The sequence below is a fragment of the Zingiber officinale genome, chromosome 8B, assembly GCF_018446385.1.
Source record: "Zingiber officinale cultivar Zhangliang chromosome 8B, Zo_v1.1, whole genome shotgun sequence".
Classification (NCBI taxonomy): domain Eukaryota; kingdom Viridiplantae; phylum Streptophyta; class Magnoliopsida; order Zingiberales; family Zingiberaceae; genus Zingiber; species Zingiber officinale.
Window position 1 is genome coordinate 19,999,746 of NC_056001.1, and position 15,855 is coordinate 20,015,600.

Genomic DNA, 15,855 nt, shown 5'->3' on the forward strand with positions numbered 1-15,855 from the left:
ATTTATTGACTCGAGAGTGAGAGGTGGCTCAAAGCCATGAAATCTAAAAGTACACTTCATGTAGATTAAGTAACTTTGAACCTTAGTAAAAAAAAAAAAAGTAGATCCGCTATCTTAGCGGCCTTCCTAGTATCGGCCCCACAGATATGGAGGGAGGTTCATGCAGGTACACATGTCATAGGCGCATGGCGAGGTAAACCTCTATCTAAAGGGGTAAAATGTGTTTAGTGTATAGTCGGTCTTCAAGAAGAAGATTATCAGGGATGAAAAAATGCATAGAGCGAAACTCATAATAAAAGAATATCATCAAACAAAAGAAGTTTATTATGATTTTTTTTTTCACTAAGAGTAATAGCAAGGATAAAGCTCATCAAAATTTTGTTTACTATATGGCTAATGGACATGAAAACACTTTCCTTAATCGAAAATCTAAAAATGTGCATAGGACCCATTTTGATAGCTTTTTTGATCTAGAGTATAAAGGCTTGTCTAGATCGATATCCCTGTAATTTATAAAAGGATATCTTCAAATAATTGATTAATTTATCTTTTTTTAATTTGACATCAGATATTCATTTTAGATAGAGTAATCTTGAAAATCAGCTCAGCTCGACGGAAGGATAAATCGGGAAGATTCACAGCGGGTCCGCTCCATCAGCTCAGAAGGTACGCGGGAACTTTGCCGACGCCCTTAGTCGTCTCCAATCGCTGATTTCCATCTTGAAAGCGAAACATGGAGCCGCAAACCCATACCGGCGATGATGGAGGCGACGACATCGAATCCGTTAAGCGATTGCGACAGCAAATGGAAGACGCCGTCGCCTCCCGCCGCCAGTCGCAGCTCGACCTCATCTCCTCCCTTCAGAACATCGTCCCCGACCTCGTATCCTCCATGGATGCCTCCCGCCGCATCATCTCCGCCTTCAACAGCCGGCCCTTCTCGCCCACCCCAAACCCTAGCCCCAAATCTACCGCCGATCACCACCAGCCCCTCACGCCCCGGCGCCGCCCCCTTCCAGATGCACACCCCCTGCCTCGCACTCGCCCCGAGGCGGCACCGCCTTCTCCTGGCGCCGGAGGCGGCTCTGCCAATGGCAGCGACCGCCTCTCCATCGTCCGCACCATTGTTGCAGTATGTCTCCTGGAGCTCGTCCCGTTCACTGAGATTGACTCCGCAGCATTGCTTCGGCGGTTGGAGAATGACCAGTCTTCCGCCACTCCTGCTGAGAAGGCTGCTTTGACTGATCTTGGTGGGGATCTTGGGCCAATCTCTTCCGTCGAGATGGCGCTCCGGCGAATCTCTGAGGAGAGTGGGGGAGTCCAGTTGGAAGAGCTCACCGTGAACGGTAAATCCATGCTGATGATTTGGGGCATCGATCGGAACAAGCTTCTTAAGGAACTTCCCGAGACCTCTTCTCATGGTCAGCAGCCCCCATTGCATTTGTCATCGGCGGAACCCAACTCAAGCAAGGGGAATACTCATGGTCAGGGGCCGGTAGTGACCGGAGCTGACAATGCTCCTATTATGATGCCAAGTCGGTCACCCGATATGTGGATGGGGCTTTCTGATTCTCATCTTGCCGGCATGCCCCATATGTTTCGTGGTGGCGCCCCGCCCTCGGTTGGTCCAAGGGGCGGGCCTAGGGTTATGGGGATGATGGGGATGCCAAGGGCGATGGGACTCTCTCCACTCCATAGGCCCATCATGGGACCTGACAACTCACCTGGTGCTCCAAATTCTGCAATGCCAAAGCAAAGGACAGAGGAAGATGATCTAAAGGATCTCGAGTCGTTGTTAAATAAAAAGACATTTAGGGAGATGCAGATGTCAAAGACAGGAGAGGAGCTTTTGGATTTGATTCACCGGCCTACTGCAAGAGAGACTGCTGTTGCTGCAAAGGTTTTAGTAGCTCACCGAAAGTTATTACTTCACTTAGGATTACTAAAGATTCTCCATGAAACTTCAATCCATCTGGTTTAATATAGATGTTCAATATCCTACGGCCTTTACTACCACAGTTAAAAAATTTCTAAATTTTGAAAACAACAATATTTTTCTTCTTGAAATTTCAGAACTGTAACTGTGTTTTTATATTTGATTTCTATGATTTTGATTTACTTTTTGGATTGTATCTTTTGTAACTGGAAATTATTTCAGAGGTTTAGTATTCTGTTTACTTGCTAATCTGTATTGTTTATTTTATTTGTCAGACTAGTCATAGAAGAATTCTTTGAGATCTTGTTTAAGAGGTTGTAGACTGTCTTCCTATTTTTAGTGGTAGTTTTCTAAATAATAGGAAATACTAGACTTAATCTTATACCTATACATTTTAATAACAGTAATGTATGGAGGGCTGGAGGCTATATATACATGGGTTGGTTGTAATCTCATGTTCTGAAAACTAATGTTCAAAATCTCAAGACTGGAGTTTCAGCTGTTGACCAGCACGATGCGGTGTTGGTATTGTACCGTGTCATGCTAATACAATTTTGGTACTTACTTACTTTTTAAATATATGTGTATACCAATTAAAGAAAGTTTTTTTATTAATATTTGAGAACAATAGCGAATATATTACTCTTTTAATCTTGATCATCTTGCTTATAAAGTCATCAACATCAAGTGTTTACAAGAACTCATTTACTAGTATTCTCAAAATGTTTTAGAATATACCTTTCCATTGATTTTTGTTTTATTTCAACTCATTGTGCAATGGCTTCCACTCCTAACTTGGCATAGTAGGCTAGACAACTTTGCTAATACTGCTGAATGGCACTGACAATTTCATTATTGGCTTATCATACCCCCTCAATAAGGGTACAATCTACATAGTCTTCTATTTCAATTAGTCCATTGAACAAATTCATTTTGATCTAATGGATCATGAAAATTAGGCTCTTTAAGTTTAAATGTCTGCTAACATCTCCTATCTTATGTTTGGGCCTCCATATGCTATTGGTCTTAGGAAAATAACCTTTGTTCTTAGCGTCGAATGATCATGTTACATGTTGTGCACTGATGAGACTGAGTTTTGCTACATTAGGATCCTTCTCTTTTTTCATCTTATTGAGTAACTGCATGGTGCTGTATGGTGTGTTCTTTAAATCATTTTAGGTATTCACTCAAGTTCTTAGGGCTTTAAGCTCATCTTCCATGCTATTATATCTTGAGTCAAAGTTGTCACACATAGACATCTCTCCCAGTAGTATTTCCATTTATTATGGTCGAATTTATGAGTTGACAAGTAATGGAAATATAAAATAAAAAAGCTCTGTCATCTCATCCTATGTTTAAGATGACAGTAATTACGCCCCCTGGGCATGGTGCAGCGGTGGGGCTCCCATGCAATCACCCATGGTTTGATTCCCGACTGCAGCGCACTAGAGGGCATTTTCCTCCAATGGGATGACAAACCTGGGATGTTGAGTTGCGGCCGCCCGTTGTGAGCATTTTCGGATTTACCTTGATAGCTTATGGAAAACTTCCGTGGGACCGGGCCGGTCATCCCCAGGATTAGTCAGCCCTTTGATACCTAGTGCTTGCTAAAAAAAAGAAAATATGACAATATTTACTAAAATTTAAGATGACATTAGTTACTGTCATCTCATCCTATATTTGTCCTCTTAGAGTTGATGCAGGATTTTAAACTATGCACCGATTTTCGTCTTCCAACAACTGTACATGGAAATAGTTGAAATTTCATTGATCAGAGGGTTCTTGGAAGAGATTTAACATTTTGTTCAATAGTTACAGATTTTTGAAAGTGTTGTTTCTCAATTTTGTTCTTAAAGAGTGACATAAAGTTTTGAAAACCAATATAACAAGATTTCTAATAAGCAATGAATTTTCATTTTGTTGTGAGGAAAACAAAGAAGGGGAAGCCTTGGCGCAATAGTAAAGTTGTTGTCATGTGATCAAAAGGTCATGAGTTCGAATCCTGGAAATAGCCTCTTGCAAAAAGCAGGGTAAGGCTATGTACAATGGATCCTTCCCCGGGACCCCGCATGGCGGGAGCTTCATGCGCCCGGCTACCTTTTTTTTTTTTGTGAGGAAAACAAAGTTTATTTATGAAAAAAGAGCATAATCACATATAAGGAGACTTTCAATCAGTCTTCTAGATATACTTGTCAACTTAATTTCCATTAAACAATGAAGTTACTATTTCCACCTCTGTTGGTATCTGGCTAATGGAGTGTTATATTTCGGTGGAGTTCCATTGTTTACTTGATGTGTATTGATATTTGATATAAAGTTGATCTTATTCTAATTTTGATATGTAATAATGTTGTTATCTAGATAGTAAATAGCCTAGGGAATTTTGCTTGATGGGTTGAGTACAAGCATATCTTTTTTGCTAAGCCAAAAGGGTCCCTGAAGATAATTTACACAAACTTTTCCAAAGCTATGCCAGGATTCCTGAAATGACTTTCCAAGTTTATCTTTATATTTTTCTTAAAGATCTTTCGAGTAAACATTGCACACATCTGGGAAATTTTGAAAAAAAAAGGTAACAGGGAGAGAGGGATTAAAAAAAAGGGAACCTATTTGGTCTCTTGCCCTTTCATTGTAGTCTTTAGATTCAATTATCTTGAAAAATGAAAATACTAAGTGAGTTGGTAAAGTTCTTGAAAATGCATTACCTGTTTGTCTTGAGTATGATGAATGTTTTCTGATGAAATATTGGATGGTTTTCCTTGTATCTGCCAAATCTTATGTCTAAAATTCATTTCTCAGTTCAAAACGAAAGGTGGATCTCAACTCAAGGAATACTGTTCTAATTTAACTAAAGAAGACTGCAGGCGCCAATCTGGTTCTTTTGTTGCTTGTGATAAGGTTAGTGGTGGTCTATGTTTTACAGGTGCAGTTTGCTAATCCTTGACTGTTATTATGTCACTAAAATTCCATGAGTTCTGTTTGCAAATTTTAAAAGCTACTTTTACTGAAATTTTTGAAGTGGTATATCTTCTTATTTCTTGTTCACCCATGAACTATCTTTGGTATATATTCAATCATGAACCATCTTTGGAATATAGTGGCTATAATATGTGTATGTTCAAACAGGACCATTTTGAGTTTGGTCAGCAACTTAGTTATAACCTCTGTCAAGGTAGAGATTGATGAGTCATTTTACATCTAGAAGGTTTAATCTGAATGTTTGAATATTACTTGATGCAATCTAAGCCAACAAGCTGTCAAAAATAAGTGATGCCTCCATGATGAACAAGAAGACTTTTGTAAAGAAAGCCGTCTCTTAAGTGAGTCCATTCCCATTGAATATAACCTACTACTGGAACATATTATCTATGATTCAGCATCAAGATTCATGCATTACACGCAACCCTATATTAAATTGTTGAGGAGTACCTTCATGAGGTGAAAAATAATAAACAAGGTTATCACATCAAGGATTGGGTCAAAATATTTTGGTAATTTTTCGAGTCATGAATCATATTGAGTGTAAATCATCAGAATGATATTAAACATATGAATAAGTAAAAGAAAGGGTCTGCCTTAGAAAAATTATAAGAATATCCTATGATTTAAAAGATTGACTGCTCTGCAATACCAATATCACATTCACAGAATCACAAAAGCAATACCTAACACCTACTCTGGCCAAAGAATAGGTTGGCTGTTCTGCAGTACCAATTTTAAATTTCCTGCAGCCAAATCCAACTGAAAAATAAGTTGCTTGGTGTTGCATACACCACAATCAATGCTTTAGTTGCCGGAGTTTCACACTCATCAGAGTCGACTGTTGTTCAGAAAAGCACATGGAGAATAGGCATCCACTGGCATAGACTATTGTAGTTGTACCCGCAGAAGAGTTTTATTGGTTGGTGCTGCCCGCTGAAGAAGCTGTAGCAGCAGGTGCTTTGCTGGTTGGGATTTCACTTGCCACTGTCTCCTTGTGGACAAGGGGAAGAAGAATCGCTGGCATAAAAAAAAACGTAGTGTCATGCTTTCATCAAGTAGATGTTACCATTAGTTCCACATGTGGAAGGACTATTGGTGGAGATTGATTTTACTACTGGTGATGATGACCCATGGTGGTGGCCAGCGTCGATGGTGATCAAAGTTTTATTTCACCAATGCAGAAGATGTGTAATTGATGTAGCAATGGCATGAAGAGGCAGGATGGATGATGTGAGGTGTGGGCTAACCCTATATATCTTTTACTGGGATTACACCTCTCCACAGAATCTGGTTTAAAGCAATTTGGTACAAACTCGTTCTGCTCCAACTCTGGTTTGCCCCACCGGTTCAAATCATTTGGATGGTGGATTGAATCTAATTGGTTGATTCAAACTGTGAATTGTGTGATTTTGACAACCATGCTGCAAAAGGTTGGAACCGCCAACCCAGCGGCCCCCTCAACCCGGCCCCACAAGTATGAGAGGGAGTAAATCACGGTGAATACGGGCCCAGCTATGACATGGTGGTCTCAGGTGTTTAGCACGGACAGATATTGATGTTATCGCATTTGCTGCCGCAGACCCTCGACCTCTCGACTCATGCTGCAAGAATCCATGTCATAACCAGTTGATCCCGCCCGTGATTTTGACAACCATGGATATATAGCTGGATGCTCTGGATATACGTATAGAGTTATGTTCATTTGGTAGCTGGATGGAATCAACATGAAGCTTCATCTTTCTTATTTTCTATAACAGAAAGTCTGTCATAACAAAGCTGATGGATACTACATAGTGCAGTGCAAGAAACTAGTGTAATGTATGAAATGCAGATGGTCACATATAACAGAGCCAAGTTTGAGTTACTTCTGAACTCCTGGAGAGAGAACCAACTCACTTCTTTTAAACCGTGCAATAGACTGCATGTAATTGATATTGTCGACTAGATGGTCAAGAAGGCACGGACACTGATTCACTTCCTCTACTTTCATTATTGGTGGACAACATGTAGAAATTTGGTGATGGGGAGATCTTTGCAGTAACTACTATATTTGTTTCCCTTCGTATCATGGAAGGCCTGCACTAGAATTATGTTATGATGCCACAATAAATAGCAAGATGAAAAAGATTCTCCTATTCTCCAACTTTTGGAAGTTTGACATGGGCAATACGTATCACCTAATAACCAACTGAGGAGATCAAGAAGCGACTAAAAACATTTAACAAATATCAACTTTATATTCATATAAGGTCACATAGTGGAGTGACAAAAAGATCAGCATTTGACGAGTTTGTTATTTGTTGAAATAGAAATGTTATCTTTGTATCAATTACCAAGTTTCTGCTGTCCATGTCAATGACAGGGTGGACCTTTGGGATTGTAACTATGACAATGATTACAACATCCAGCAGATGTTTACAACAGCCTTGATGATGCTGTTCATGACATTCCTGTTCTCGAAAAAGGCATGTCATTTTTCCCTTGGTTAGGCTGGTAAAGAGGTGAACAAGGAAGTGAAGTCGGAGATTCTAGGTAGGTAATTAAATTTAGGGAAGGGGAAGAAAGTAACTTTCTTCCTTGTGTTAGGAAGAAAGTTGAGTGTTTCATCTTCCTGTCTTGCTTTCCTGCGTCACTTTCTTTCCAAGTAAACAACATTTTGAAAATCTTTCTTCCCTCAAATATTCCCTAGTTTTTCTTTATTTCCTATTTCATCTCCAAGTAAATAGGGAGTTAAAATTAGCGTGTTTGCTTAATTTCTTATATGGGTGCATCTGAGTAATTACATGGTAGTATTAGTGTATGTGGTCCACATATAGTCACTTATCAATCTCATGAGAAGTCCAATTGGTGAAGGTTTGCGTTTATATATTTGGTTGCATATGAGATTTCATAAAATTTTATACCAATGACATCTGCAACTGATAATCAACTACTTGGTAATACTCAACCGTTTAATGATTAAGTGTCTACTGCAGGCATATAAGCCTACTTTTTTCTATATTATATGCAGTTGTGAAAAGTCTCAACATTCAGATCATGGTGAACTTAGAGCATTAAGTTTCAATTTTTTTTAAAGCAATGTTCCCTGTGCCTGTAATTTTGCATCTACTTTTTTTTTTTTAAAATTCTTCGATGCTTGGACTATTCATCTATCCTTTCTCTTTGGTTCCTTTTTAAGTTTGCTTGTTTCCTTGCTCAAGGTTTTCATTTTTTTTTCTTTTTTGAAAAACAGGTTCATTTCCGGCGTATTATTGCTCCACATACTGATACGAATTTAGGTGATTGCTCTTTTCTGGATACTTGCCGTCATACAAAGGTTAGCTTTTGTTTTTTTACTGTCTTAGTTGCTTCTCTTTTTCTTTTCTTCCCCCATTTATATTATAAAAAATTTTCATGGCAGACTTGCAAATATGTTCATTATGAACTTGACCAAACACCAGATGCTCCAATTATAATGGGATCTACCAATGCTCCACCTCCGAAGGAACTAAAGCTCCGAAGGGCTGAATACTGTTCAGAAGTGGAGCTTGGTGAACCCCAGTGGATAAATTGTGATATCCGTTCATTTAGAATGGACATTTTGGGAAAATTCGGGGTCATTATGGCCGACCCTCCGTGGGATATTCATATGGAATTGCCTTATGGTACAATGGCTGATGATGAAATGAGAACTCTGAATGTACCTTTATTGCAAACTGATGGTTTAATTTTTCTTTGGGTCACTGGGCGTGCAATGGAACTTGGGCGTGAGTGGTGAGTTATTATTTGCCTTCTTTTCAGAGAATCCTTTTGATACAATAATTTGGTAGATGGATAGTTGAAGCCAATCACAACTTGATGAACTCAGATGACAAACATATTTGACAATCCAAAATAAGCAACCTCTACTATGTTTATCTTTTGTGCCTGCCACTATTTATCTGTGCTACCTGACAAGCATATTTGACTATCCAATGTAATTTCACTTAGATAATATATTCTTTGTTGCTTTGTTTGAGGAACTTGAATGTGTATTATATTGGGGTATACATGTATGACAGTTTGCATAATGAGTGTATATCAATGTTCGTCTAAATCCTCTTTTAGGACTTTTCAAGTTGAAATATCTAAAACTTCATAATGCTCCTTGACATAGCCTATTAGTCGATGACAATATTGATGTTAATGTATCCTTACTATATAAGGTGGACAAGACCATCGATTGTAGTGCTTCAAATTACCCATTTGTCATCATACAAGAATTTCATTCCTCTTATGGACCAGTGAGTCACAGTAGATCTGAAATTCCGCCAACTGTTTTCTTCATATGCGTCTCTTGGAACTTGGTCTGAATTGCGGTACTAGCCTACTAAATAAAAATTAACTAGCTACTTCACATGGCAACAACTTTATCGTTGCGCCAAGGCTCCCCTTCAGGGTAACGCTGCGGACAATGGATCCTTCCCCGGGACCCCACATGGCGGGAGCTTCGTGCACCGGGCTGCCCTTACTTGGGTTTGAGATTAATAGAGGTTAGTTCTATAATCCAATGTAACAACAACCTGATCTTGTGGGGTTCACACTGAGTGGTCAAACCAATTAACTTGTACTATAGAAGCAACCACTAACAGATGATTTCATTAGGACAAACTTGTTCAGGGATTCCTACCTTGTTGTAAGGTAAATAGTCAATTTTCAAAATAGTAACACAATTAGGTATATGCTATAGTGACCTCATTTTTGGAGTAAACTCACTTTGTGTATTGACATTTTAAACTTGTTTAGTACTAATTTGGCATATCTTTTATAAGCTTTAATTGAAACATTTATTACTTCCTAATATGCATCGTATAATTGGGTTTGATCTCACTCAACAGTTTGTAGTGAATTTGTATGATACTCACCAAACATAATTGTAGTTAGGTATTAGTGGTTCTGGAATGTGACAGTTCTTTCGCATTGGGAAACGTTCTGATTTATTATTAAATTGATTTGGTTTGCTGAATTCTCATTGTTAAGATTATGAGTTTGGTTTCAAGTATCTTTTTTGGATTACAATTGTAGCAAGACGTACAATTGTGTTTTAGAACCTTAAGTTATGATGATTTGAGGATCTTAAGTTCGCTCATCTCAGTTAAATATTATTGCCAGCCTGGAGCTTTGGGGATATGAACGTGTTGAAGAAATCATATGGGTGAAGACCAATCAGCTTCAGCGGATCATAAGAACTGGACGAACAGGCCATTGGCTCAATCATAGTAAAGAACATTGCCTTGTTGGAATAAAGGGAAATCCTGAGGTCAACAGGAATATTGACACTGATGTAATTGTTGCTGAAGTTCGGGAAACAAGTAGGAAACCGGATGAGGTACTAAATTTTGTAGTTTTGCATCTATTATCTATCAATAACCATGTAAAAATTTGACAATGGATGATCTCTCTTCAGTTTCTTTTGAATCAATATGCGAGTTTCCTATCATGCATCTGAGATTGAACTATATAAAAACTCTTCAGTTTACTCTCTTTCCCTTGCACTTGCCCTTGCACTTGCCCTTCTTTTCTTAATTCTTATTAATGCATTGTGGAAATATTAAATAATTATTTAGTAATCTATTGTCTTGAATTTTGTGACATACTTCTATATTAATTACATGGAAGATGCAAACTTCTAATGCATTTTTGAATTGCAGATGTACCCTATGCTGGAGAGAATTAGCCCGAGGACGCGAAAATTGGAGCTCTTTGCTCGTATGCACAATACACATGCAGGGTATTCGCTTCCATTCTAATTTGTGTTTGCTTGGTTTTAATGCTCTTTATGCTTAATAATACACATGTGGGTTTTCTCTTCTATTCTAAATATTGCCTGACTAGTTTGGTGAATAATTGGTGGGGCAGTCTTTCTTTTCACTTATATAAAAAATATAGATCCGCTACATTGACGGCGGCCCCCTAGTGCCGACCCCACGGATATGAAGGGAGGTACATGCAGGTACACAGGTGTCAGACGCATGGTGGGATAAACCCTAGCGGCTTCTTTTCACTTATAAAGTTACACACCAGTTGGTCAATCTCCCTTTCCTGGTTATTCATTTAAGTGTTTTAAATTTGGATCTGGAACCCTGATATTGTTCCCCTACGTAAATATCTTGGTCTCTTTACGGTATTGGTATCTAGAAATTGTAGTGCCGCCTCGTATATGTTTCTTACTAGCCCCTTTTTCTTTTTTGTCTTCTGTGGTAGCCATTCAATTTGTTATAATGGTTGTTTTTCAACAATCAGGTGGCTATCGCTAGGAAATCAACTCAATGGGGTGCGACTAGTGGATGAAGGCCTTCGGGCAAGATTCAAGGCTGCTTATCCGGATGTGGAGGTACAACCAGTGTCACCTACTAGAACAGCTTCTGCTGCGGACACAGAATCAAATGTCTCTCAAATGAGGGCACCTTCTGTCGGAGCTGAACACTACAGCGAACCAGCAGTGACCCCTGCAGGTTATGCTTCTGTAGTGAAACCCATGGTGTCAGACACTGAAGCTGCAGTGTGACGATGTTCTTCTTTAAGCATAGAACGATTCTCTCAGTGGTTTTTCTGCGCCTTCTCTGGCATTACCAGAAGAAATGTCCACCACAAGTGCATTGGTTGATTTTCAGCACTTTCTCTGGCCTTTCTGGATGAATCATGTACCCTGTATAATATAAGACTTAGAATCTTTCTCTACTCTTTATCTACTGAATTACTGATTAGTGCACTAGAGTACGGCTGCACATGAGTCAAGTGTTCATGAGCCGCTTGGTCAAAGCTTGGCTCGAGCTGACTCATTTCATATTTGAGCTGAGTTCTAGCTCGTATAATATTGATTCGATGGCTTGTCGAGTTTTTTCGAGTCAAGCTATATGTATAATATATCATTTTTATTTATTTATGTAAATATTGATAAGTTTAGTGTCATTAAGTAATTAATGGTAAGTACTATGTAAAATTGTAAATTTTAAAAGTTTATTTTTAAAATCTAAATTCAATTCTTAAGTTCGCAAACTTTATATTTTAGCGGCTTAGTCAGCTACTCAGTCTTAATTTCAACTCTCAAAGCTCAAACCTCTCAACTCTCAACCATTGCCGTTTATTCAACAACCACCGCCTTGCCTACTCAGTCGTACCCTTAGTTGGGGTTAGATGTCTTGTGTGTTTTTTTTCTATTGAGTTTTTGGGAAATATTGTGTTCTATGCGTTTTTTGTATCTTCCTTTTTCTTGATGCCATAAACATATAAACTTGGTCGTTCAAAAGAATAGTCCATACTCCACCCATGGCCCCCAAATTTTAAAAAATAAGGTAGAAGAACATATGCAAGGTTTTCAAATTCAGTAGAGTTTAATTATCCTATTGGAAGCTATGAACTATTACTAGTATTTATTAGCACATTAACATAATGAATTTTACTAGTGAGGACAATACAAACGAACAAGAAAATTAAAATGGTTAGAAAATTATTTATCTTTTCAAGCTATTTTTAGACTCTAAAGATTATAAATCTAGAGAATAAGAGAAATTGAAAAGATGTAATTGTATTATTTTCTTAACTTCAATTATTTCCATATAATAATGATATAAATTAGAAAATCAAATACCTTTAAAATCTTGTATTAGCACATGAGTTTATTTAGAAAATCATCTTATTTTTTTTTTATAATAGAGCACTGAGTATAATAGTTTGTTGAAAGTTTATTTTTAGCCTTTGATCGTTGCTTCTACCCTATTTATTCATAAATTTTAGGGAGCTTCATCATTTGCAGTCAAATAGTATGTACTTATATCAAAGTTGAAATGTGTGGTGTTAATTTACAACTCATTTCCTTATTTCCTCTCGGTCTCTTTTTCTAATTAATTGTGCATGCATGAAATTAATTGGTTCTGCATCATATTCCAGGAATATAATTTGTTCACCTTAAATCTTAATTGGTTGTTATTTTTTTTATTAAATTCTGACCAACTTTATGCATTATAAATTACAATTCATGTAAATCCTGCCTTTCTTTGTAGATTGTATTTTCTCTTTTTATTATTATTAAAGTTTTTTATAATTTATTTAATAATTATTTATCTTTTGATCCGTTATAAGCACTGTTATAGCTGAAAGTAATAAGGTTAATCTTAAGATCAACAAGAAAATTGACACAGTTGGTCAAGAAACACAAGAAAATGCTGAAGAAAAAGAGGAAGAGGGGTTTCACACAAAGAAAAGGAAAAAATTTTAGAAGTTTGGAATAATTTTGACACGGTGAATGGATTAAAGAAAGCAAAATATAAACATTGTCAAACTCTTTTTATATTGGATAAATCAAGGGCAACATCAAGTCTTTGGATGCATAGATTAAATTGTGTGAAGATAAAAAAAAATTAATTTGCGAGTAACTGAATAACAAACAAAGTTGAGTTTTTTGCCCACTGATTCAACTTCACCATCCATTCTTACTTTGCATTCTGAAAATTTGACATGGAACAAATGAAAGAGGTAGTTGCTCATTGGATCATGATGCATGAACATCTATTCACCATTCTTGATGCAAAGGGGTTCAATTTAATGATAAGGCGTGGAATTCCGGAATGACAAAAAATTAGCAGGGTAACATGCCGAGTAAATTGTATGAAAATTTATGAAATTGAGAAAAAGAAGTTGAAGAAAAGTCTTGAGTGCATTGATAAAATAAGTTTGACAATAGATTGTTGGAAGTCAAAGACTCAAAAGATTGAATACATGGTTGTCACTGGGCATTAGATTGATTCTTGTTGAAATTCACAAAAGAAAATTTTAAGTTTCATTAACATTCCACCACCAAGGGGAGGTCTTCAAATTTCCGATGTCATTTTCAAGTGCATGAAAGAGTGGAGCATTGAAAACAAGGGTTTTACTATTACAGTTGATAATGTTTCAAGTAATGATTTGACTATTCGGTATATGAAAGATACCATTCAAAGGTCAAGAACATTGGCATGTGAAGGAAATTTATTTTATGTTCATTATTGTGCACATATCTTGAACTTGTGTGTTCAAGATGGATTGAGGGAGATTGAAGATATTATTGGTAATATAAGGGAAAATGTAGAATATGTAAATGCACATATCTTGAACTTGTGTGTTCAAGATGGATTGAGGGAGATTGAAGATATTATTGGTAATATAAGGGAAAATGTAGAATATGTAAATTGTTCAGAGGCAAGACACGCGTAATTTGCAAAGTGTGTACAACAATTGCAGTTGAAGGATAAAAAATTAATTCGTGATTGCAAAACCAAGTGGAACTAGACTTTTGAGATGCTAACTTGTGCACTCAAGTTCAAAGAAGCTTTTAAGATGTTCAAAGAACGTGATCCCTTTTATGATTGCTGCCTTGAGGAAGGAGAATGGAATAAAGCTCAAAAGATTTGCTCACTATTGGAGGCTTTTTGGACAACCACACACATTATTTCAGATAGTGAGTATCCTACTTTAAATTTATTTATTCAGGAAGTTCAAAAAATAAAGTCAACATTGGATATTTATGCACAACATGAGGATTTGTTTCTTAGATAACTGGCTAGTAAAATGAAAGAAAATTTTGACAAGTATTGGGATGACTGTAATTTATTAATGGCTATAGCTACTATGTTAGATCCAACCAAAAAAATGCTTGCGGTTGAATTTTGTTTTCCTACGCTTTATTCTAAATTGGATGCCTCTAAGCATATCTCAAAAGTTAAAGAGATAATTAATTCTCTTTATGAGGAGTATGTGTTGAATCCCGTGGTTGTTTTGATGTGATCAACCAAATAATTAGGTTGGATCTTGTTTTGTTTTAATCCTTGTGTCTAAGTGTGCAAAATCTTAGGAGCACAGGAAGTCGAGCGGAAGACGCGACTAGCGAGAAGGACGGCACGGGAAGGGAGCCGACGGGCGCGGTGCGTCCGAAGGACGAAAGAGCTGCGGAAGAGTACACCGGTGGACGAGAAAAACGTACACGACGTTTGAGGGACAAGAAGCCGGAGTGGAAGCTTGCTTGAGAATAAAGTCAGAAATTGAGTTCGGGTGAGCCCTATTTCGATTGACCACAATCACCCAAGCGATCGGAGCTTCCAAAGGCCTAAAGGAGCTAGAAAAGCAAGCTGAAGGCGCCCTCAACGCAGTGTTGAGGGCGCCTCCGCTTTCTTCAGACGGGAGGGCGCCCTCCATGTCTTGGAGGCACCCTTCATGCCTTGGAGGCACCCTCAATGTCATTGAAGACGCCCTCAAACCAGTCAACTTGACCGTTTGCGAGTGGATAAAGGTTTATCCACCCATCTTGCCTTGGAGGCACCCTTTACCCCTTGGGAGACGCCCTCAAGTCTTTAGATAGAATTTCCAGGAGCTATAAAAAGTCCCCTGAAGCTAGGAAATAGAAATAAACTCTTGTACTAACTTCCTAGCAACTCTTAGAGCTTTCAGTGTGTAAAAGATTTCTCCACCTTCAAAGAAGGAGATTCTTAATGAGCTGTTCAACTGCCTTGGATTAATAACCACCCAGGTTGTAACCAAGTCAACTGCTGAGTCTTCTTTAGTTCTGTTATTTTATTGTTGTTGCATTTTTAGAGTTGAAAGAATGAGGAAGATATTTTCTTATTTCAGGCAGCAATTCACCCCTCCCCTTTTGCCATCCTGTTGCACCAATAAGTGATATCAGAGCCCAACTGCCTCAGAAGGACTAACCGTCGTCTGAAGTAACAAGATCAAGACGATTGCCGGACCAATAATCTTTCCACCTAAATTTGAGGGAGATTTTGCATCATGGAAGAAATAAATGGAGGTATTTTTCAAAACCAATTTTGAAATATTATTAATAATTAAATATGATTTTGTAGCTCCCAAAAATCCCTAAGGAGAAGAAAAGAAGAGTATCACTGGACCAAGAAGGAGCAAGCAGACTTCGTAGCAAACAGACGAGC

The 15,855-nt window shown here is 37.8% G+C and overlaps 1 protein-coding gene across 1 annotated transcript; it reads left to right on the forward strand.

The window, feature by feature from the left end:
• Nucleotides 1-560: 560 nt before the first annotated feature.
• On the forward strand, nucleotides 561-11,650 carry LOC122015008 (probable N6-adenosine-methyltransferase MT-A70-like). Its single transcript, XM_042571613.1, has 7 exons — nucleotides 561-1,900; nucleotides 4,736-4,834; nucleotides 8,151-8,234; nucleotides 8,319-8,671; nucleotides 10,049-10,265; nucleotides 10,588-10,667; nucleotides 11,180-11,650. Exons 1-7 carry the CDS (start codon nucleotides 734-736, stop codon nucleotides 11,442-11,444), a joined length of 2,265 nt encoding a protein of 754 aa, XP_042427547.1. The 5' UTR covers nucleotides 561-733; the 3' UTR covers nucleotides 11,445-11,650.
• Nucleotides 11,651-15,855: the final 4,205 nt, after the last annotated feature.

Coding starts and splice junctions, on each gene's coding strand:
- LOC122015008 (XM_042571613.1), top strand. CDS start 734: ATGGAGCCGCAAACCCATACCGGCGATGATGGAGGCGACGACATCGAA. Junction 10,266..10,587: donor CAAGTAGGAAACCGGATGAG/GTACTAAATTTT, acceptor TTTGAATTGCAG/ATGTACCCTATGCTGGAGAG. Junction 10,668..11,179: donor ATGCACAATACACATGCAGG/GTATTCGCTTCC, acceptor TTCAACAATCAG/GTGGCTATCGCTAGGAAATC.